The 24,500-nt window shown below is 38.4% G+C and overlaps 1 protein-coding gene across 4 annotated transcripts; it reads left to right on the top strand.

Annotated features, from left to right (window-relative positions):
• Positions 1–1,064: 1,064 nt before the first annotated feature.
• LOC101156181 (cell adhesion molecule CEACAM5) lies at positions 1,065–24,500 on the top strand. Of its 4 annotated transcripts, none has more exons than XM_023959797.2 (11): positions 1,065–1,211; positions 1,416–1,742; positions 5,145–5,305; positions 5,707–5,833; positions 7,725–8,003; positions 10,322–10,600; positions 10,701–10,955; positions 11,424–11,535; positions 14,648–14,694; positions 19,514–19,550; positions 21,795–24,500. In XM_023959797.2, the coding sequence occupies exons 1-9, from the start codon at positions 1,163–1,165 to the stop codon at positions 14,688–14,690; spliced, it is 1,632 nt and encodes a 543-aa protein (XP_023815565.1). In that variant the 5' UTR covers positions 1,065–1,162; the 3' UTR covers positions 14,691–14,694; positions 19,514–19,550; positions 21,795–24,500. The 4 variants fall into 4 exon arrangements, with proteins under 4 accessions (XP_023815565.1, XP_023815564.1, XP_023815562.1 ...); XM_023959796.2 differs by having other exon boundaries at positions 14,648–14,690; XM_023959794.2 differs by having other exon boundaries at positions 14,648–14,686.

Below are 24,500 nucleotides of genomic sequence, written 5' to 3' on the forward strand. Positions count from 1 at the left end.
AAAAGAGACGGGCGGCCATTGTATGGAGAGGTGTGACCCTGCATGAGTTTCTGGGTGTGGCCATCAAGCAGGACCTGCTGTTTCAGCAGCATTGCTCTGGTGGAGAAGGTCCAGTTAAGAAAATGATTTCTCAGACTTTGAAAGAAGAAAAATCTCCTGAGTGAAAAACTGCTGGTTCTCCTTCTGCTGAGAACATTTTCGGTCCCTGGTTCTCCTTCTGCTCAGCTTTGAACAGAAAAGCACTTCAGAAGGTCACCATAAACTCCCGGAAAAATCATTCACCAACCTTTACCGCACCTAAAAAGAATAAATTAGTTCCCTCTGTTTAAAAAACGTAGAAAAGTCATTTTGAAAGATTGACCTTGACCTTTGAACTGCCTCCTTCAGGCAGACAATACAGAGCAGTGACGACAAATAAAAAAAAAAACAAAAAAACATCAACGTTGCTCAAATCCATGTGCCTTTCATTTTTGCCTTTTGTAAAAATTCTCATATAGCCCAAAAAAGTCTAGAAATGATGCAGTGGAGTCTTTTGGTGGGGGCAGTGTGATAATGTGGGATAGGATTGCTCTCACTGGGAAAACAAAGTATGCCATAAGCTTTCTCAACACAAAGAAAAGTTTTAACAACTGGTGGCTTCCATAAGGTCTGGAGCTCCATTCATGTGACACTCTCCCACAATAGGAAATGGTGGAGGTGTTTTCTAATCCCACTGCCATCTGATGGCTTAATTTTTCACTTTATAGAAGAAGTGAAGTCACTGATATTACGTGTTTATTATTATATGGCCAGAGGTCAGAAATCTTTACATTGAAACAAAAACTGTAGTTCTCTGTAAAGCCAGTAGGTGGCAGCAACATTTCACGGACAATTAATGCATGATGTTATTACATTTTTAAAAATATATTATTGTTGGACAAAATGTAAAAAAAAGCACTTGTGTTTCAAATCTATATTTTTTATTTAAAAAAATAATAAAAAGATGACATATTTATCCCATGTGTTGTTGTGTAAGAGTCCGCGCGCGCGCTCGCTCACAGTCTCTGGGTGTGCCCCTTTAGGAGCCGCAGGTACACTTCACTCACTCACTCACTCCCTCCCTCAACCACTCACTCACTGCCGCTTTTCTTTCTGTCTTTAGCTGAGACTCGAACCGTCCACGATGGATCTGCACGTCTTCAACTGTCTTCTTTTCCTCTTCTCTTATGTCGGTAAGTCTGCGTAAAACAGAAATCACCGCTTCATCCATTAGTGAGCTTTTGTTGTTTGTTTATGTATTTTCTTTGTTTATGTATTTTTTTGTCTATTATAATAATTTTCTCTTCCTAATCTAATCTTTTTTATATTGAAAAAACAAAACAAAACTGTGAAACTGTGAGTTTGTGACATGCGCGTTCTCCTCTGTGACTCCGCAGGCATCTGCCACGGGCAGAGCGTTCTGCCGCCCGGGCCGGTGGACGCCATTCTAGGGAAAAATGTGACCCTGAAAGTTTTGAAAAAGACTGAAGCCACAGATGACATCGTTTGGAATTATAGTGACGGAACAAACTTGAACATCGTGGCTAGATTAAAAGCAGGAAAGGTGTTGGTGGCAGACCTTTACAAGGGCAGAGCCAGCCTTAATGCCACCAACGGCTTCTTGACTCTGACCGGACTGACGGTGAAGGACAGTGGAGATTACAGCATCAGCATCCTGGGAGATGAACAGGCCGCTGCTGGGGAGGTCAAACTGCGAGTTTTGCGTGAGTCCTTTTAGTGTTTACATTCAGATTTTGGTGTGGTGCATCTACTTTATGTACTTTAGTTACACACACACACACCCACACACGTATGTGTAGTGTGTGTGCGCATTGCGCTAGAATAAAGTCTAGTTTCTGATAGAACAATTTAAAGTCAGATTGTCACCCCACCCCTCCAGATTATGAAAGTCTTCCTGCTTGCCCTGATCCCCACCTATTTTCCCATCATGCTTCTGCGCCTCATTTACCTTCAGCCAAAACTAAGCCCCCCCCAGTGGTCTCATATACCTGTTGTATATTCATCTGAAAAGGATTTATTTAAGCTAAAAGCTCCAACTGAACAAGTCAGGTGCTCTGTAAAACTGTCAGTGCTGCAACTGGCTTAAAAGAAACTCACCTTTGAGACGAATTTCAATTTTAAAGACCCACTTGATCATCTTCTGATCTTTTATCTTAATTATGATTACGTCGTTTCTGCAGAGCAGCAGTATTTCACTAGAAATTAGCCTCTGATTTGTGGACAGTGCTGTTGGCAATGAAGCAACCCCACCCCCCTTTCCCCTCACTGTTGATCAAAGCTCTTTATTTAGCAGCCCTCCCACAATCTAACAGCCCCTCACATCCCCCAACCTCACATTACTAGTTAATTTTCTGTCACTAATACAATCTTTTTCCAACGGAATTTATTCCTTCTGCTCCTGATTCAGGAAGATTTGAATAAAGAAATACTCAGACATGCGATTTTGTGCTTAGATTTTAAGTCCTCCATCCTCAGAAAAATGCCACAAAAATGTGTTAAAAGCACCAAAAACGTCATTTTCATTGGCGTTCATTGAAGATCAGCATGCTGGGATACCTCAGGGCGTGGCTCTTACACACATCGCTGCAGCATCAGACCTTTAAGGCTGACCTGTTCCATTTTTAATGTCCGGAGGACATGGTGGCTAAAAATACGGCATGAGATTTTTCATGGCAGGAAGTGGAAAAACAAAACGGTAACTTCAAGTGAAGGAAAATGTGTTTCTTTATTTTTCAGGTTTAACATTCGATTGTTCAGGAACAATCATGATTTTAAGTATGATGGCATTTGATGGCATCTCAAGGTTTTTGCCACAGATTCTTTGCCAAAGATTTTGGAATCTATTTTTTGTTTCTTGTGCATCGGCTATTATTAACAAACACTGACTGTGCAAAAACTGTGCTGCTGTTATAAAACTGAAAGGAAAACTTTGCTGGAGAGAACCAAATAATCAGATCCATTCTCAAAGAAAATGCAAATCTTCCTGAAAATATCAGGGAACGCAGTAAAGCAATTTACAAATCGTTACAGGTGAACGAGGTTCTAACTAACTTAGAATTGTTTAAATAAACAGGACAACTATAGCAAATTCTGTTTATACTCAAAAGATTTTTTTGTGGAGATTTTGTGGTATTTTGGCTTGAAACAGCAGAAAATCTATCATTTACAAAATATCTACTTGTAAAAAGCAGCTGAAGTCTTCAAGGTCACCGTCAGAGCTTGGTGCCACTCCTTACACACACACACACACACACACACACACACACACACACACCCCTTCTGTTCCTTAATCGTCAGAATCGATAGCTGCAACAAGTCCGGCAGTTCTGGATGCGGCTCGCTTCAAAGGTCCAGAAGCACAAAGGACTTTCTGCATAGGAGGACACAACTCTGAAGGGAACCTTGACGGAATTCCACCCGTTTTAGAGCTGGATTTCCTCCACAAAGCTGCCTCTCCCTTTAAACTCAGTGGATATCTCCATCCTTAGTCAGCCGATTATGGAGTAAAGCTCCAGTATCCGTTCGTACTTAAAAAGAAGGGAGAGAATGTTTTAATAAACTCAAAGAACATTTTGGGTTGTTTATAACGCACTTTTTGAAATAAATTAGTCCTGAGGCTTGTGGATGCTTAGACCCGCTGAAATGGCAGCTGTTTTTCTCAGTTCCTACTGGATGAGGGAATCAGTGGATACCACTGTGACAGATCTGTTCGGCCATGATGACCAGATAAGATCAGTGGGGAGGAAACCACCTGTCTATGAGCGTTGTTATCGTACCTGCAGGATCAGGGCATTACGTCGCACAAAAGAACTGCAGACACGTCAAGAACCCACTCCAAAAAAACCAAAACAAATTATTGGTGTTTTCAACATTTGTTTATGGCATTTTTCTAAATTCAGAAGACATTTATCAAGTAGACTAAAGTTAAAAACTGCATTTTGGAGGATTGCTTTATACGAATCGAGAATCAGGAGCGGACGAAAAAAAATGTCGTTTAAAAAAAGATCCTATTTGTTACAAAGAAAATGTTTCGGGAAGCCAGCTGGGTGGCCTTGTGGTAGAGTGTCTGCCCTAAAACTGGAATGTTGTGAGTTCAAATCTGTGGCTGAGTCTCTAAAATTGGGACCCAGTGCCTCCCTGGTTGACATTAAGGAGTTTGAATGGGGGTTAAACCCCCAAGTGGCTCAATACTGCATGGCTGGATAACTCCATTAATGCTCGCCATTATTTGAACCAGTAATGTACGAATCTCAGGAATGTGACGTATGTTCACGAACCTGCTAAACTGGCATTTTTGAACGCACTGTAACCATATGGTGTTCACACTGAACTGTCGCTACCCGATACTAATGCATGTACTCACAGTTGGAAGATGTGGGAAATGCCAAAGTGGTGCAAATCTGGTGAATCTTGCCCCAGGCTTGTTCTTTCCCAACTATATTCCAAACATGTAAGACTTTGTCATATAATTTTGGCAGGGCACAAAGTGAAATATTCATTTCTCTTCCATGAGAATTTTTTTCAAGTGTTGGCACTTCAGTATTTTGAAAAGGGGGCACACGTGACTACCAAACCTGAGTGTCTGATTGGTCAAAGTTCGACAGGTTTCATTTTTAATGTGCATTTTAATGGCTCTGTGTTTTGTAGAGCTAGAAAACTGACCCAACGCGGAAGCCCGAGACGCGCTTATACGCACGTGTCCGAGCCCAGCGTGAACATAGCATTGGAGTGAGTGAGGGTAAGGGGGCGGGGTTGCCCCGCACCTACAGTACCATCCACAGTCAGAGGCAATTTTTAAAGGAACTACTGCTATTTTCCTGAAACTCCGTCCTGGAAAGCAAAGACAGATTTTCGAATTTTAAAGGTTTAAAGGTGGTGCAATCATAATCAAAAGACCACTGGGAAGGCCTTGAAATAGTTCAAAAGATGATCAAAGTGGGTCTTTTAAATATTAGGATTTGATTTAATAAACTTGTAAATCGCTGCAGTAAATATAAGACAGCAGAGTTGCTTATACGTCCTTTTGTAAAGCGCTGCAGACTAACTATGCATACAGTAGACCCTTACATGTGTGAGCTCTAGCTGACTTTTTTCTCTTTCTGCAGAGCCGGTGTCAGGAGTCATTATTACTGCTAATGTGACTGAAGCAATGGAAGGAAGCACTGTGTCTCTGAACTGCTCTGCTCAAGGCTCCTTCCTGGAGTTCGTCTGGACCAACGGCTCCAGTCCCATCGTGGTGGATGGTGTTCGCATCACACAAACAACTGTCAGTGTCCACATTTTCATGAACATTTCTTTAAAGACTGTGCTGAGATCGAAACTATAAATTAGGAATTTTACATGTCTTTCTATAATATCTCTGGTGGCTCAGTTTTTCAGTAAGATTTAGAACTTTGTCAAATCTTTGGATGCATTTCCCTTTTGGAATTGTTGTTTTCCTTAATTTATATTGATTTAACTTTTGTAAGCTTTACTACGGGTGGATCATATTTTTCTTTTTTCTAAGTTGCAGAACTTTTCTTTCATGTTATGGGAGTTTTAAACATGTTTAACTAATGGGCTCAATGGATTTTTAAGAAAAAATATTTTAAGCCTTGATTTTGTTTTGGTTTAAAATTTTCGGAGCGATAATCTGTCTCACTGTTATTTTTTCCTTTTTCATTATAGGGAGAGTTCTTCAATAGGCTAATTATCAAAGATGTATACAGATCAGATTCCTCCAATCCTATCTTCTGCACAGCAAGAAATGGGCTTCAGAGTGAGAAGAGCCGTCCTGTAACTCTCACTGTTTTCTGTAAGTACCACTAGTCATTGATATTCGAAGACCCACTCTGATGAAAGTCAAGTTTTTTGGTATTTTTTGATATGTTGTTGTGGCATTTAATGGATGAAGGAAAACATAAGTATAAAAAAATGAGGTACCTATCTAAATTGTTGTGAAACAGGAGCAGACAAAAATGCCGTTGAAAAACGGCGTATTTGTGACATAGAAAAATGCTGGGCGGGGCACAAGCTCCATGCTGTGCTATGCCAACCGTCCTGCCTATGACGTAATGAATTACTGCTACTCTGCAGAAACTGTCCTTGATTTTTGGCTAAAAACTGCAAAATCATCATTGATAGACCCCCAGGAAAGCCTTTATAAAAGATGAATAGACGATCGGAGTGGGTTTTTTGAAATTTTTACATTGTTCCTGTTTATTTACAGGACGATGAAGGATAGAAAAACTTGACAGTGATTCCTTACGGGGCCTAATTCATGCAAAATAAACTTTTGTGAGCTTTTAAGTGAATTATAATGTTTATTCCTCACAAACAAACAACCCCAAACCGTTTTTCTCTAAAGAATCTGCACTCTGAGCACCAGCCCCTCCCAATTCATGAAAACCAGAGGGGGCTCACATTCAAACGTATGAAAGTGAGGAACAGCCCCTTCCAGGAAGTTAACACACTTCCACTTTCTCCACGGAGCTAGCAGTGATTGGCAAAAACGCTTTCATTTATATGCGCGTCCATCTTTGCAAAAGTTGCGATGTTTGTTTTTGTGGGGGAAACACAGTGACGCTGCCAAGCCAACTCTAGGTTGACGTCATAAAATGGGCGGCACCCAGAGGGAGAGAAAGGCGGAGCCTCAGAGATTGAGTCATCTTACTTCCAGATAGGAAAATGAGCTGTGAAAGTAACCATATTTCATTAAAAAATGTACCAAAGGTATTATATGATCATATATGTGGATGTAATTTACTCTGAAAGGCTTAAGAAAAGCCTGATATAGGCCCTTAAATGATATAACGCTGTTGGTTTGTGTAAGCCGGCATCGTTGCTCGTTTTTCGGCCTCGGCGGTTAGAACTAAAATACATATTGCTTTCAGCTCTTTGTCCTCATCTGTGGAAAATGTTGCAATTGACTGATGGAGCTCCACGCCTGTGTGATAACAAAAGGTTTAACCTGAGCCCCTCATTTTTGTCATTAATACTTAATCTGTCTTTTTCTTTGTAATTTACAAATAGGAGAGTAAAGCAGGCTTTAGGTAGCTAAAATAAGGTGGACAAGAGGGTGTCTGCGGCCACAGCAGTTACATTTGTTATTGTTGGGTGTTTGCAGAGTGTTTTCAAGCTGAAACCACTCTGTGTACACAGCGGCCCACAGCTCCACTCCTTCAGCATAGCTCACCTGAAAGGCGTATGAAGCCACACAAACCGCAGGTTAACTCAGTAGTTAATTAATCACGAGCACGTCAACATAGCTCAGGGACGGATTTATTGAAAGTTGGAACATTTTGCCTTTTAAACATCAGTATTTTAATGAATTTCTTGAATGTGATATGATTTTTATGATCCAGCATTTGAAAGCTAAAACATTTATTCATAAATTGTAGAAAAACTATTTTTCTTTAAAGCCACATTTTTCTTAAATACATTTTTTACTGTTGTCAAAAGTCACCTTTGACCTTGTTTTGCAAAAAAAAATTCAAACAGGCAAATCCAGTTTGTTGGATTATGCAAAATACGTATGGATGTCCGCTTATGCATTCCAACAAGACCATCGTCTAACTGCCACAAACAAACAATAAACAAACACTAAATCAAGAAATACCTGTTTGAAACAACAATGTCAGCTGAGTGAAAAGACATTAAAACATGAGTTTTTTATTTTTACGGTGCTCTCCCCGTGTGACTTGCAGACGGACCGGACGTGGTCATCATAAACCCAGCCAAACCTCCAGAATTCATCAAGTCCAAAGAGGATTTCAACCTGACCTGCTCAGCCGCCTCCAAGCCGGACGCCGTCTTGTCCTGGTACTACAACAACCAGCAGATCAAGAACAGCGGCCCTGTCCTTACTCTGAAGACCATCGAAGAGCAGGGCCTTGGAAAGACCGCTGGTGACTACAAATGCAATGCTGTGAACTCCAAGACCACCAATGCCAGGAACTCTTCTGCTGTTAGGTTCTCTGTAATTGGTGAGTAATATGCAGCTGCTGTTGCAGTTTTTTTGTTGTTGTTTTCAAACTAAAGTTTATACATTTTTCTTTATTATCTTCGAAAAAGTATAAAAGAAAACATTCAATTCAATTGTAGAAAATTGCACCTTTAACCAAGATTCATTGATCTCTATTCTAAATAAATTTTAGAAGCAATTGATTCAAATATATGTATTTTAAGAAAAAAAAGAGGCAGAAAAACCATTGAAACTGTTTTCTTTTAAGAATGGGACAGGGGTGGGGGAAGGTAGACCACTGTTGGGTGAGACAAAGCCAACTGAAACCTGTTTTTGTGCAAGATGCCTTAAAGGCATGAGATGAATGTCTCAATTAGCTTCACGGAACATCCTCAATGACCCACAACTGAAGTTTGACATGCAGAAGAGTCTGGTAGCACACAGAGAGCGTACATCCTTCCTTCCCCTACTCAACCTGTTTTCTCTTGGTGGTGGATCCTTTCTGTTGTTGGTAGAGTTTTTTTCTTTCTTTGGAACTGAGATATTGTTCAATAGTGTCTTGATGAGTTTCATTTTCCTGATGTAGGCATGAGGGTGTTGTTGAAACTGGGAAGGGGGCTGGCATGAACACGAAGTTGCTTTAAAATTTTGTTTTGGTGACTCAAGGAATTTGGCAAGTTGAAACAGTTGAGTGAAACCCAAGAATGAAAACATTAAAGTGACAAAATAAAAGATAGATATATCCGGGTTTTTCTTCACCTTTTTTTTATATATTATTCTGATATAGTCGGCTTATTTAAAAAAAAAAAAGGACATTAGATGTATAAAAAATCCTTAATTATTACACCAAACAACATTTCTACTCAAGCTTCAGACCTGGATTAACGGCATTTAAACCATTGACTGTACTGTATTATGAGACCTGGACTGAGTGGCCCCTCCCCCCTCGCAAGCCAAAACAGGAAGTGCCCGCTGGCTCCATGTTGGCAGAAATCCCATAGACTTTTATAGAAAAACAAAAAGCTATTACTCAGTCATTCTATTCCTCATAATATCCATACACATTTTTTAACGTGTTAAAAATATCAGTTTTTTGTGTGAAATTTATTCAAGTTATAAATTGACCAATCAAATGCCTCAATAAAAATGGGTGGTGCCCACTGGCCCCCACATCCAACATTCCAAATGTTTTGTTGACAGCTTTGAAGTGGTAGGGATGCAGCCTTCCAAGAAGCTCACTCCTGATTGGCTACAGTGGTTGCCATAAAAACGTTGACTGAGGCTGACTAAGACCACTTACTGACATCGCCTGGCTCCAACATGGTGGCATCCATATAAAAATGGTGATTCAATTAGCTTTATGTCATTGGAGCCGGAAATGAAGCATTTTCTAAGTATGACATCACACTCGCCTGGTCCAGCTCTCATTTAAACACTTTGTCCTTTAACACCGGAACTTTAGCTTTATTGTTGACATTCTTTTTATAACCATAACCATTCAACTGTCTGTTTATGTGATATCTGTAATTCTTGCGGATTCTGAAGCCTTGCAAAGCTGCTTTTCTCAGCTTCAGAATTACGTAAATTCTGCAAATAGTAGAAAAATTACAGGAGTTAGTAGAGCATGGGTTATTTCCTGTCACCAGCGAGAGCTCCAATATTAAAGGGTTAGGTAACGTCTGTAAAAACACACTTCCATGAAAAAGGTGTACAACCCCAAATTGTCAGCATTTTGTTTCAACGCAAATGCTGCAAGATGTTAGTTAGTAGTAGCCTAAAGGTTAAGAGTTAAGGAAAACAATAACAGACCTTCACTTAAACTCTAAAATTTGGTCAGTGATGTTGAAGGGAAACCTCTCAATGCTAATAAGCCTTTAGAAGACAAAAAAGTTAGTCTCGATGTGTCAGTGTACGAATTATCATTTTCTAAGCTATAGACAGTTTTTGTAATTCTAAATGGTTCATTATGAATTACATTTTTTATCTAATAGACGGAAGATTTCCCAGAAAAAACAGTAGTTTTGGGGGAGTTTGAAATTTAGAGATTGACCTCTAACTCTTTAATAACGTATCTTTGGCAACTGTAACTCCACAACCATTTCTGCATACAATGTTATTCCAGGAGATTGTGAGGTGATGAAAAGCAGCTTTGTGCTGATATGCAACAATTTATGTCTCAAAACTGGTTGGAATTGTGCTATTTGCGTAAAAGAGTGTGTTATTTTTGCTGTCGCCAGTTAAAGGGTTAAATTCAGTTTTTGTTTTTTTTAAATGAAATAGAGAAAATCTTTTTTTTTTTTATTCAAAGATAACATTTTTTTTCTTTTCTTATGATTGCAGAACCCCTTTCAGGTGCACAAATGACTGGTCCAAAACCCCCCCTGTTTGCTGGCAACTCCACAGCTAACCTAAGTTGCCAGGTATCTGCAGGCAAAGTGACGGAAACCGTCTGGCTGAGAAATAACGAACCTCTTTCTGCGAGTCCCAGAGTGGTGTTCTCCAGTGACATGAGCTCAGTGGCTATCAACCCAGTCCAGAAAGACGACAATGGAAATTTCGTGTGCAAGCTCAAGAATCCTGTTAGTGAGGAGAAAGCAGAATACAAGCTGGAGGTCTTCTGTAAGGGTTAACTTTTCATAATTCCTCTCTTTTTTACACTTTCTAGCTTGAAATTGTACAAAGCATGAAATAAGTTAACATTGACATTTCTCATGTCCAGATGGTCCTGAAGAAGCTGCAATTAAGGGAGTGAAGGAAGTGGATCTAGAAGGCACGGTGCTTCTTAATTGTTCGGCCTCATCCGTCCCACTGTCCGAATTCACCTGGAAGCTTAACGGAACAGCTGTTTCTGAGAAATCAAATGTGCTCACCATCAACAAGCCCAAGTTTGAAGATTCAGGGACTTACACATGTGAAGCGCGTAATCCCGTGACTGGCAAGACCGTCACCTTTACACATGTTCTCAGTGTCAAAGGTGAGCTCATTATTGCATCTGTCCTTAATTCTTTAACACCAGAGATATTGCAGGACACCATTAAAACACATGCGGTTTGACCTACAGGAACTCTATGACCGTTCCTGTAGGATCCAGCTGATTCTGACACAAAAATGGCTTTGCAACGCAGATGTCCGTCAAGGGTTTTGGCCGATGGGTCTTAACATGATTTTGATTTTGAGCCATTCCAGACAATTACACAGTCTATGGATATAAAACTCACGTCTTGCTTCATTTAGAAATGCCTTTCCGTCAAATCTTTCCATTGATGAATTCAAGAAGGTTTTCAGTTTCACAAATGGTGACAGATCTTCCTCCTGCAATCTGATTCATGTCCTTGTGGTTACTGTAAAACACAAGTCAAACATTTACAGCCCACATCATTTTTATTTGCTAATGCATTTCAGATTAATCTGATATTTAATCTGATTTTTGTTGCCCTGACAGCGGAGATAATTGATGGTCTCTCGGATGGAGCTATCGCAGGAATTGTCATCGCCTGCCTTTTAGCAGTTGGAATCGCCATTGGCCTATTTTTTTACTGCCGAGCAAAAGTGCCGTAAGTACTCTTGACTATTCCTAAAAGTTTGAATCCATGTTGGACTACTTTATACTATCCTCAATGGATTTGGCCTTTCACAGTGCCTCTTGTTCAGGGAACTTGCATCTACTTTTCTCCCTATGGAAGGAATCCTTTTTAGCTGCCCTAAGGCTTTTATTAATGTGTAGTGTGTTACCTGACACCCTTCCTCAAAGGTGTTGGCTTGCTTTTGCCATTTTTAAAAGTGATAGATTGGGACTGTAAGGCATTGTTCACCAGGGTGAATAAAAAAGTAGGATCACTAAAAATACTTTGTTTTTTGAGAAAGAAAAAAAAAAAAAATATATATATATATATATATATTTTTTTTATTGGAATTTGAATTGCTTAAGGCAGGATAAAGTAGTACATAGCTTTTTGAAGTAGATTTTTAGCGTTGAAGACTGTTTTTTCTGCTTACCGTTTATAAAATTTCTGAACTTTGTGTGATTCTGTTCCTCCACGGTGCCGTCAACTTTGTGGAAATGTTTTGCATTCTCCAAGACATTTTGCAACATTATGCTGATTGATAAAAATGAACATACATAGGGACATTACAAGGGTGATTAACCCCTATTATCACATAGCAGTCAAACTGTTTTCTGGTGTAAAGGAAAGAAACATTTCTGAAGCACATCTTTACCTTTACCATCTTTATGTTAATTTTTATCCTCTGTTAGCATTCACACTTAGAAAAGTATCTGTGTAAAGGCGATGTGGGAGCAGAAGTTGGATTTCCAGTAAGGACTATCGTGAGAACATGGGGGCACACTTGGCTGACTAAGTCTTCACTCATGTGTTGTTATTGAGCCACATCCTGTTTCATTTCAACATTCGTGTGTGGCGTCCATATAGGACTAATTTCCATAAAGAACAGGAGTTGATTACAGTTAAACCTGACCTTTTTTCCACTTAACTGGATCAAACCCAGCCCACTATGGGTGGTAGACATTGAATAGATGTTAGATTCACACAGCAGCACAACCTGTATTTCTAGTTCCCAGTAAAGGTGCCCGATTGTGTACAAAGTACAACATGCAATGATCATTCTGCAGTCAAAGCTAAATGCTCATGGCTACAGGAGTTTAAATAATGTTTTAAGATTAGTTTTTACATATTTTATGTGAAATTTTTATAGTGATTTATCAACAGAAAATGTAGATATCAGACGACTGGGACAAGGTTTCGTTGTTCTATCAGGGTGTTGCTAAGGAAATTCATCCTGTAAACATGTTTGTAAAGATAAAGGAAACCAGTCTAACCACAGACATATTTAAGTCCTGTCCTTAAAGCACCTGCTTTGAGCTACCTGCTGCTCTGCCTTTGACTAACACTACCGTTGGGAGTTTGTGGTGTTCCAGAGGTCGCCGGTTTAGCTTTTGAGAGCGTTCCCGGACCCCACAGCTACTCACCCACCTGTTCAAAAGCCATTCTTCTGCAATGTGTTATGTTTCTGTCAAGAATTGAACACAGCGATGATAGAGGAACTTTGTTACGTAATCTGTCTGCATGTTGCAGGTCTGAAGGGGAACACACTGTTCCTTGGAAAGCGGTTGGTCACTTTGCTGAGAGAAATATTTGAACATTTGTCTTTTTGGAACATAGTGGAATTTAACTTCTTGGCTGTTGGCACTGCAGCATTTTTTAAGGTTTCCTAAGCAAACATACTTCTGTTGTCCTTAATGCTCCTAAATGTGTTTCTTTATTTCTCTTTTCCTCTTTTTTTCCTCAAACAAATTGGACGAGGTTAATTACTGTCGAAGTATGAATAAACCGCTGAACATGTTCAGTGCTGCTGGCTTCTCAAATGGCTGCTGTTATCTTACCTGTTATCTCTTTCTGTGTGCAAATCTATGGGATACACCTAAAACAACAGAGTTCCTCGTCATACCCTCCCAGCTAATCTGTCTGAATCTGTTTTCAGCACGCAAAGAACAGATAATCTTACGAACAAACAAAAAAGTACAATTTTGTAGCCCATTATGTTTTCAAGAAGAAATGTGACAAGATCTAAAAGGTTGTTGACATTAACTCCTAAAAAAAGTGTTAAGATGTTTGACTGGGAGACACAAGTTATTCTTCAAGCTGCGTTCACACCGGTTGCGTCAATTGGCGTTCAAGTGGCCACTTTCCACGAAAAGCCTATGTAAACGCCCAAAGTTCCGCAAAAGTTGAAGGTTGTGGGCTTTACGTGCAGAGCCGGTGTTCATTGAATGCTAAAACACGACAACACTGTGACCAATCGGGGATTTGGTAGTGACGTGGAGGTCACATCCTTTTTGAAACACGGAAGTGCCAATGGTTTAAAATTGATCGCAGACGTTAAAATAAAAATTGTGGTTTGTGGTTTTGACACAAGATAAACATTTTAGAAGAATGTATCTGTGAAAATAAAAAGCCTGGAGCAAGATTTGAACCGCTTTGACTTTTCATATGAAGCTTTATCCCGCTGTATGTGGAAGAGACATGTGCTATTAAAATAGTAAAAAAAAAAAGAAAACTGAAGACAAATCCCAATCTCTGCCGATACTAGCTCATGAAACCTTTCATGAAACCGCGTTCTCGAACACGCCACGTTTACCCAGTGTGAAGGCAACATGAGACGCAAATAAGGAGTAGCCGGAAAACCAAACAAGCAAGCATTGCAACATTTACCACAAAAACAAATGAAAGTTAAAAACCGGCATCCAATTTACCTCATTTTCCAACTGCAACATTAAGTGAGCTGTTGCAACAGTTCCTGTTCAAAGTTTTCTCTCTTTACCATAGCAAGTGTTGGTTTCAATAGGGATTATTTTTGAAAAAAAAAAAGCAAGCAAAAATAAAAAGCTGTTGGTCAAAATGTGCGCATTGTTTGCTTTCTTACTAAAGCCCTCACACAAAAACACAGCTTTTCTACAGAAATGACTTCATTGTGAAGAAATTTCCATTGAAAACAGACACACATCTTGTTTTTCCAGTTCAACAGACACAACATTGTCCGTAAAACATACCACCCTTTGAGAGAAAAAAAAAAACTTTTTTTAATTCATCGTAAATGAGCTGATTTTGTTTTTTCTTACAATAGGGGTTTTTCTTTGTATCTTTACAGCAAGGAGTACGGTTTAGGAAAGCCGGCAGCAAGCGAGCCGTGAGTATGTAAGCACCAGATGAAACTGATCTTTAGATTGTTATTGGGACTCTTGGGATACATGGTCTAACAAAAAAACGACAAAATCATACAGCTAAAACTCTACTACAAAACAAAACTCATCCAAGCTAATGTGACAAACTGTTAGAATCAAACCTTTTCAGTACTAACATTCATGTAATAATGTTGCCTACACCCCAACATTATTACGGGTCAAAGCAAATCTGTTGGGCACAAAATGGCCAATATCACATGATACACCACAATCCCTAAAAATGACTTATTCCTTTTTTTATGTTTGAGTTTCCAATATCACAACTTGGAAAGAAAAACATTTATAGGGATTCATAGCTGGTATTAAAGGTAAAAAGACATTTTCTAGAGGATACTGGAAGCACATTTTCGGGTTGGTGGAGGGTGCTATGGTGTTGGGGGTTGCATGCAGTCAGTGGATGAAAGGTCGGAAGCATTTGACATTCCAATTATTTTGGAAATGTGTCCCATGCTGCCTTCCAAATCAACCATGAAAACAGGCAGAGAAATGCAGCCCAAATGTCTGTCTGCTGATTAAGTAAACTAGGTTTAGACTCATTGGTTGGACATCTGTCACAGAGCAGTTTTGATCTGAACATTTAATTGTATGTTATAACATTCAAATGTCTTTAAAAAGTTGCTATCAGAGGTTTAAAATTGGTGATGTGATGGTATTTGACTTTATGTAATAGCTAGTATTTCTTTTTTGCGTTTGTCTTCCAAGTTTGTACTTAAATAGAGTTAAAGTTCCAACATTTCCCACTGTCTTAAATGAAGCTCACTAATGATAACCATTCATTTTTGGATAAATATGTGCCAGCGGTAAGATTGTGCAGCAAATTGTAGCAATGTATGTTTTTACTTTGTGAAATGCAGATGAGGAGATAAAATGGGAGAGCCCACATGATTGTGCTAAAGCTAAAGAGTTCAATTGAAGATAGGAGCGTTATCTGCGGTTGTCATGCGAGGCCATCTGCTGAATCATTCAAATGCAACTTTTGTTTTGTTTTGTTTGCTGCTCTTTATTTTGTCAGTTTCTGTTTTGCTGCCTATTGTACTTTGAACTTACACATTTTCCAAATACATTTAAATAAATATCAATTATATAGTTCCTAATAACTAATTCATTTTAAAAGGTGTATTAAAACCGTTTTTTTAACATATGATAAGACAGTTATTCTAGTTTTACCAGTTTTTTTAGTTTTAGAATAAGAATCATATTACATGTTTATTTTATATTACAGAGGGAAAATAACTGTGATTCATTCCATCTTTTGATGAAAAATGTTTTCAAAAACTTTTTTTTTTAATTTTTTAAGCTAATTTTTCTTTAATTAGCATCTAAATGTCTTTTTCTTAGTTTAACAAAGGTTTTGGTTTCTGGATTTTAGGCATTTAAAAAAATGTGGAATTGATTATTGTCATAAATAATAAGAAAAGAGAATTTTCATTTGTAAAAGCTTGGACGGTCTTATAAAATACAATTTTTCAATGTTCTCTTTCTTTGTAAAATATGTTTTGCAAACATCTCCCCATACAAAATAGTTTCTATCTTCTGAAGGTAGTCTGGTAAAACCCCTGCTGACATTTGTAGTAGATTACGACAGATACGACATGTTTGCAACTGCAGGAAGATCAGTCAACAGCTGCTGAAGCCACAGTTTCACATTATCTTAGTGGGTCAAACTACTGAGTTCAACCTTCTTGAATATAAAAAAGCATACATTTTAATTATATGAATCTGACAAAGCACAAAAAAACAACACTTTAGCTGAAGTTCATGTATAAGCTTAATGTGCGTTTTTTGTGTAATTAAGAAATTTTGGAGCATTGACTGAAATATAGATGAAGAAAATGTGTTTTTGAAGAACTTTTGTTTTGAAAAGTTTCTTTTTACCAGTCAGTCAAAAAAAAAAAAGTGAATATGACACCTGGTCAGCCTCATATGCAGTCTTTCATAAATCCTTCTCCATCTCCTCTTGCCAGGAAGCAACCAGGTGGGAAAATCTGTTCCTGGTTGTAATTACAACTTGGATATTTGATGCTCTCCACCCTTATCCTTTTCTCAGATGACTTTGTGTTTGCTTTTCTTTTATCAGTGTTCATTTTTTTAATTTGAAGAAAACATTCTTTGAACTATTTCTCAAAGGTTTTTGCCTTTTTTAAACTATAACATTAGATCGACATTAAATCTTATTTTAAAAGCAATAAGGATTTTTAAAAAGTATTTAGCGGCCCTTAATGTGGCAAACTGCTTGGACTTGAAGCAGAGTTTAAAAATGTTGTGGCAGTCGGAGAACATACCTTGTTTTTAGGGCGAGGCTTGAGTTGAAAGAGACAGCAGGAATGTTTGTGTCATGTCCACACTTGTCTCCCTCGGGTCACCCACATTGGAGCTTTTCATTTAGTTCCTGTGATCCAGCTGTAACTACAGCTCAGGTCTATCCGCCAAAAGCTGCAGAGGCTGCATGAGCAGCCTTCTGCCCGAAAAATACAACTTTCATCTGAAAATTCTTTACTGGAATTACTGGAAAGTTCATTTTCTGTTTTATTCTCTTTGGATGAGTGCTGATGTTAGTGACCTTCCACACAGGAAAAAATAGAGAACTTTTTCATTCATTAAATTTCTTCATTCTTTACATGCATGAACCCTGAGCCTCTTAGCAGTGGCTAAATATGCTTTTAGTGATAACATTCAGTGACTCAACAAAGAGTAAATGCTGATTATATGTTTGGTCTAGAAAGGTTATTTCCTGTTCATTGGAGTCCACATTTCTTTATAAAGAGGATATACAAGCTTGGCTGGAGGCCAGGTGATATTCCATCACAAGGCTTCAGTGCTTCATCGTGTGTTGGAGTTGTAGGGAAATGAATCCTGCACTTTTGTAAAGTACTGTTGAGATGACAGGTAGAGTCATATCTCATCTTTAAAGACCCTTTGTGATCATCATTGTACCTAAATTAAAAGCATACATATATATATATATATATATATATATATATATATATATATATATATATATATATATATATATATATATATATATATATATATATATATATATATATATATATATATATATATATATATATATATATATATATATATATATATATATATATATATATATATATATATATGTATATATATGTATATTTAATATATTTAATGTAGTTGTGCCATTTTTATTTAGCTAGTAAAACAGGACTGTTGATGCAGAGTAACCCCACCCCCCTTCCCATTACCAATCTCTGTTTATACATTCTTTTGCTAGCTTACAGCGCTTCACCACCCCAACATAACGTTACCAGTGCAACAAAAATGGTGAGCAATATTGGAGTTATCCAGCCGTACAGTTTTAAGCTAGATGGGCGCTCAGACCAGGAAAGCAGAGACAAACTTGGATCTTGTCGCCTATAAGTGGAAGCATCAGAATAGAGCAGAGCTCATGGACCACCCATTGTGGTTTTGATTTCAAAAGTACGCCTTTTTCAAACAGCATACCTGATTTACAACAATTTAAATAAAGAAATAATCATAAATGCAGTTTTTAATCTTCCTTTTCTTTATACCTGTCCTCCATCATGAGAAAAATGAAACAAAAATATGTTAAAAATACCAGAAGTTAAATTTTCATTCGAGTCGGTCTTTAAAGATATATTTAGTTTGAGCTGAAACCTCAAAAGTTGAGTCTGTTTACGGTGTGTAGGTCCTGGTTTTTTTAGCTGGTAATCTCCACATGTGTTTAAAAATGACACGTGATTCCCTTTGATGGTCGTCATTCCTCCTAGTGCTTTTAAAGAATAGTTTACTGCAGCTGAACTGACAGCGTGCCACTGAACGTACGTGTGTTTGAAAGTCACTTTCAGCTTCCTGTTGGTTTTTGACTGATTTAGTGGTGACACATGATTGTCTAGACGGTAGAACCCATATCCAGTTGGTCTGGCTATGGTTTGGGACTGATGTTTTGTGTGTTGGATTTGTGTTATTGCACTATAGTGCTTTGAAAAGTAGAGCAATTTCTTACTGTTTTTTACTGAAAACGAACAAACTAGTGAGTAAAATAAAAAATAAAAGCTCATCTTGGGAATCTGAGTTAGGAGAAATAAATATGAAGATGTTAAAGACCCACTCTAATGAAAACTGTGTGTTTGGCTGGTTTGTTTTTTTTACCATGTTCTTGAGGCATTGTTCTCATGGTAGATGATGCATCCACTAGCAGAGAAAGCGATCCCCAGGAGGAGCAATGAGCCTAATCTAGCGTGGGTCCTTGGGCAAGACCCTTCCCAGATAAAATACAGGGTTTCATCAGTGAGGTCATTCAGTGAAAAAATCTCTGCCTGAACCACCTGTGAGACCCCCGAAGGTATAAGCTTAAAGGTTCTCCCCACTTGCTGACAAATAGATTCATTTTCCTCATCTGAGCCTGCACCTGGCCCAAAACGGTATAGCCCACTATTTTTGTTGCAACGCTAATGTTAGCTTGGAGTTGCAAGGCGGTGTTGAGGTTTTAGCCTAGGATTTAGCCGAGTCTGCAATTATGAAATCCAACCAGGCCTATAGGACTCATAGGAGTAATCATCTGAATATTATGTTAAAAAAAGGGGGGATGCTGGTAAAAAAGACCGTCCCGTATTGCATTTGCTTGGGTTGCATCTTGTTTATGTCCGCATGTTGTCTGTTAGTCACCATTCCTCCCCATCTGTTGACATTGACATTTTTACTGACTCTGTCATTTCTAATCACTGTTTTCTGCTTCTTTCTGCTTCTTTTTGTCTGTTTTTTTTCTTTAGGGTTGAGTCACCGTACTGATATCCTCACAAACTGCTGGTAAGTAATACAGGTGGTGATTTCATGCTGACACTAAAGCATTTTTACCTGCAGGGACGGCCTGAGTACTACCTCCTTTGAACTAACAGTAAACAAAGTTAATGTCTGACTTCCTGAAATGTTTCCAAATCGTGGTAACGGTAACAATTCTAGATAAATATTTAAAATTAAAATAGTTTTACTGACCCATCACATCAGTGAGAATACAGAAGTGTATTTTTGTATATGTAAACGGATCATAAACAGGCTTTGGGTGAGTGATATTGGCTTGGTTTCTGAAGTTGTTGTTGAATTCTGTTTCACTTCCTTTATATAGAAGAACAGGAAACCAACGTTTGACACAAATGCTCTCAGCAATAGTTTTTTTTTTTACACTGGTGCCCTGCCCCCCATGAACAGAATTTTTACCCATAAAAGCCAAAACAGCTGAAGGTTTAGCTTTCGGGCAGATGTTGTCTGTGTTTATCTGTCTGAGATCTTTTCCTTCATCTTGTTGACACTGATGTGGACACATTTTCTACAAAGACTGTCTTCACTCTTCAGCTTCACTGAGTGAGTGAGTGAGTGAGTGAGTGAGTGAGTGAGTGAGTGAGTGAGTGAGTGAGTGAGTGAGTGAGTGAGTGAGTGAGTGAGTGAGTGAGTGAGTGAGTGAGTGAGTGAGTGAGTGAGTGAGTGAGTGAGTGAGTGAGTGAGTGAGTGAGTGAGTGAGTGAGTGAGTGAGTGAGTGAGTGAGTGAGTGTGAACACGTTAACTGTGTCACAGCTTTGAGTCCTGTCTTTGTAAAATGATCTCACACAGCTTAGTGCTTCTGTGTGTATATAAGTTTTTGTGTAGTTTTGTGGATTGATGTTTGAACACTCACCAATGGTTGAAGGGATTTATGTGGTTGTCAGGACATTAATTTTAGTTTATAAAAACAGTAATGTTATAGTGTTAAAAGTTCAGTTATGGGGTTATAATGTCAAAAAGTAAACGCGTTGTTTCAGTAGAAAATCCTCAAAACTACATGTGTATATCCAGTGGTTGCATTCATAAAAAAATCATTATGATAATTATTTTGGAAACAGTCAATAAACTACAGTGGTCCCTCATTTACCGCAGGAGTTACATCCCAAGAAATAACACGCAACAGACGAAAGCCAACTTTTTTTTTACAAGAATCTAAATGTTTGAAGGCTTTAACCCTTGTGCTATCTTAGATGACCCCACCCTTCCATTGACGTGTTCTCCCTACCATGACAAAGGTGGATAAAGGTGGAAAGATTTCATGTAATCCATGGACACCAGTGAAGATCACAAATCATTGAAGAAAAAAGGTTCAGCGCACTGTCTAGTGGGTCTAGATGACCCAACTCCCAATGATAAAGTGCCTAGGATGGTTTACTGTTACAACGCATCACTACACACTTTATACACTTTTCTCAGACAGATATGAACATTTTCACCCTTTTCACAAAGTTCAAACCTTTGTAGTAAAGCAAGTTCATTCGCAATCAAAGTTTTTTTTAGATTTGGCATTTTGTTCAGGAGATGTGACACGGTGTTGTCATTGTTGTTGACCTTTTGGCTTATCCCTTTCTGGGGTTGCCATAAAGTGGTGGCTTGGCAGAGGTTTTCACACCAGACACGACTCTGTATTTCATCTGGGCTGGGGACAGGCACGGAGAGTCCCAGACTTGGGGCTACATTGCGGGAATGGTGGGTGATGGAGCTCATTGTTGCACACTCTGGGAATTGAACACAAATCGAAGTCTGCGTACAACAATGACAACGTTTTGTGCTCTGCGTCCTGATTGTCAATCAACCTCCATGTCACATCTCCTGAACAAAATGCCAAATCTAAAAAAAACTTTACGAATGAACTTGCTTTTCTACAAAGTTTTGAACTTTGTGAAAAGGGTGAAAATGTTCATATCTGTCTGAGAAAAGTGCATAAAGTGTGTAGTGAAGGGTTTTAAAGCCTTAAAACATCTGTAATCCTACTTTGTGGGTTTCCCCTATCGCAAGTTATTTATGGAATGTAACCACAGCAATAAACGAGGAAACACTGTAATTTCCTACAGAGTATCCTTCTTTCATTACCGTGTTTCTGATTTGCATTTTAGCTAAATTCAACGTTGGGTTTTAAGCTCGGCACCTTGATTCCAGGAAAAGACTCCAGCAGACACTAAGCCCTAAATAAGATGAATGGTCTTCATAAAGAAGGAATTCCCTCCTCTCTGATAACGCTCTCTTTGTTTTCAGGCCAAAACATCCCACTGACTCGTTTCTTCATGATCCACTCATGCTGGAAGGAGAGCACAGGTGGATCCTGTTGGGTTCTCCAAAAGTCTTCAACCGATCAACCAACCCAACATCCCCAACGCTTTTTGATAAAACCATAGATTCTCGCAAGATTTGGATTTTAAAATTCTAATTTGGACTTAATTTATTTGTTTGAACACCCCTCCCAGCTGAATGATCCCCTTCTGTCCGTATCCGGCTTCATTTGTTGCTGACAAACATTGTTGGTTTTTTTAGCTAAAATGAAAATGTTTTCTGGAGAAAAGCTGATAGACTTTTTATCTACGCGGTGGAAATCCGAGAACATCCAAACATCTATGCACACGGGTGACCGCACGAGCACAGCCACCCACGTGGACCTTCAGTAGTCTGAGTCAAAATGATACGTACCAAAGAAAAGCCTCTGTGGTCGGATTACTCTCACTGCCTGTGCCAGGTGGGTGGAGCTTCTGTGATAGAAAACACTTGAAATACAGCGGAGGGTTTTGTTGTTTTTTGGCAGAACTTTTCATTCTGAACATCTATGTTTGTCCTGTGATTACTGCTGGAACTGGGTTTAAGAACCAGTTCGTGCTAAAATGACTACATTTTTTACATTTTTCCTACTTGTTCTTTTTATCTTTTCTTTTTTCTCATTACTGACTACATATTTTTTTTTAATTATTCCCAATAGTCATTTTTCTGAAGTTGAACCCAACAAGAGGGACAGGGAGCTGTTGATAAGCTACCTTGCCCAAGTAACTTTAAATTCATGTGTATATTTAAAAAAAAAAATGAAATTGCGTCAAAGTTTGACCTAAGGACACAAACTTTAAATGATTAAAATGTGAGCAAACTGTAACGTTTAAGAACTGAGTAAGTTACATACAATTTTATTTAATGTGAACAGGATTTTGAAAATAGAGCAAATAAATGAAACATGGGTCAAACAAAACCCGTTTTTGTCCATTGAAGTGTTCACTCTAACTTCTCAACTATTAAAGCATTTAAGCAGAATTGTAGGCTGAATGTTGTTACTCAATGTTTTAAACTAAAAATGCTTTTGTCATCCACATATACACTTATTTAGCTTTGCTTTTCCAGCAAACACAGACGGACACTCTGATGAGCTCAAACACTCTGTAACCCTTGTGCTATCCTAGGCACTTTACCATTGGGAGTGGGGTCATCTAGACCCACTTCAATGATTTGTGATCTTCACTGGCGTCCATGGATTACATGACATTTTTCGACCTTTGTCATGGTAGGGAGAACACGTCAATGTAAGGGGGGGGTCATAGGATAGCACAAGGGTTATTTGCTTTGACGTTAATTCAAACTCACTGAGTTTCCTATGATTTTTTTCCCTATGACTTATGACTATGAAATGATTTTAATCATACCAGTCCTCTAAATTTAAGGTTGCGTTTCTTTCATATGTGCAGGTTGCAAAGTGCTTCTTTTCAAAGGGAACTAACATCAAACAAATATAATCAAATATTTACAGCCTGAAGTTTGAAATAATCAAGTCCTGGCGTCTTTAAATATATCCAACACAGACTGCAAACTAGTTATTATATAATTGGAAGCATTTATGAAGCTGGTTTACTGCATGCACTAACAGTATACAATCAAATTTTAGGAGAAAAACCAAAAAAACGCACAGTCTGCAAAATCTCTGTCTTTCCGGAGCCTCCTTACTGGTGTCCTCGTCTTGTTGTCATAGCGATCATGAGAGGAGTGACAAGAAGAGTAGCTAAAGCTGGTGAAAACAAGCCCCAGCATGCAGCACAACTGCAGGGGTTTTAAGAGAAGATGAAATGAGCGGGAAGATGTTTCTTGGCAACCACATATTTTGAGGTTTGCAGGGGTAAATATTGATGAGCTTATGGTGGCGCTTCTTTTTTCTCTTTTTAGAGACTTTTCTGTTGTTTTTTTTTAATCAAACTCATCATTTTGGAGGTTAACTACACACCTTGTCACTGTTTAAAATGCACATTTTCCTGTTTGAGGTTCTGGCTGATAACTAGCTCACTCATCTGATTTTAGGTGCTTTGCCATCAGACCTTTGACTCTTTCACTTGTGCTGTGTACAGGTTCATGGTTTGTCTTTGTATAGAAGGTGGTCATGTGATCTGAGACTTTAACATGCACTGATCTCCAGTAAGAAAAGTATTTATTTTGTTTTTGCTGAAAAATCCGCTGGAGCTGAAGATAATCGCTCTTTCAGGAATGTTGCTTTCAAGAGTCCATCCAATGGTGTTGTGGGTAGTTTCAGAGCTTTAACTGGATCCAGACAAGAAAAAACAAACCTCCTACATAAGTAGTTTGGAAAACTACATAGCAGAAAATGTATTATAGATGAGGAATAAATATGTTTTGTTGTGCTAAACAAGACATGGTTTGGTGTGTTAAGACAGAGTAACAGGGCCTTAAATAAAACCGCCCTGATTGTAAATATTGAAGCTGATGTACTGCAATGCAAAGAAAATTTGTGAACTTTTCTTTGATTATTTTTGGGGTCTTCTTTTTTTTATTCATGAGTTTGTTCATGTTTACATAAACTGTTTGTGCCTTTATAAAATCTCTGTTCAAAGCCTGAAAGTAAATGTAAAATGAAATGTTTATCAGGTCAAAATGTTCTCTTTTGATGTTAAAGCTATAAAACATGGAACTATTTTGATAATG

The sequence above is a fragment of the Oryzias latipes genome, chromosome 11 (genome assembly GCF_053564925.1).
Source record: "Oryzias latipes strain Hd-rR chromosome 11, Olatipes_Hd-rR_3.1".
In the NCBI taxonomy this organism is placed as follows: Eukaryota; Metazoa; Chordata; class Actinopteri; order Beloniformes; family Adrianichthyidae; genus Oryzias; species Oryzias latipes.

Bases quoted from the DNA above. Each gene is read 5' to 3' on its own strand.
- LOC101156181 (XM_023959794.2), top strand. From the start codon at position 1,163: ATGGATCTGCACGTCTTCAACTGTCTTCTTTTCCTCTTCTCTTATGTC. The intron at 5,306-5,706 runs GTCAGTGTCCAC...TTTTCATTATAG, and splicing joins TTCGCATCACACAAACAACT to GGAGAGTTCTTCAATAGGCT. The intron at 10,956-11,423 runs GTGAGCTCATTA...TTGCCCTGACAG, and splicing joins ACATGTTCTCAGTGTCAAAG to CGGAGATAATTGATGGTCTC.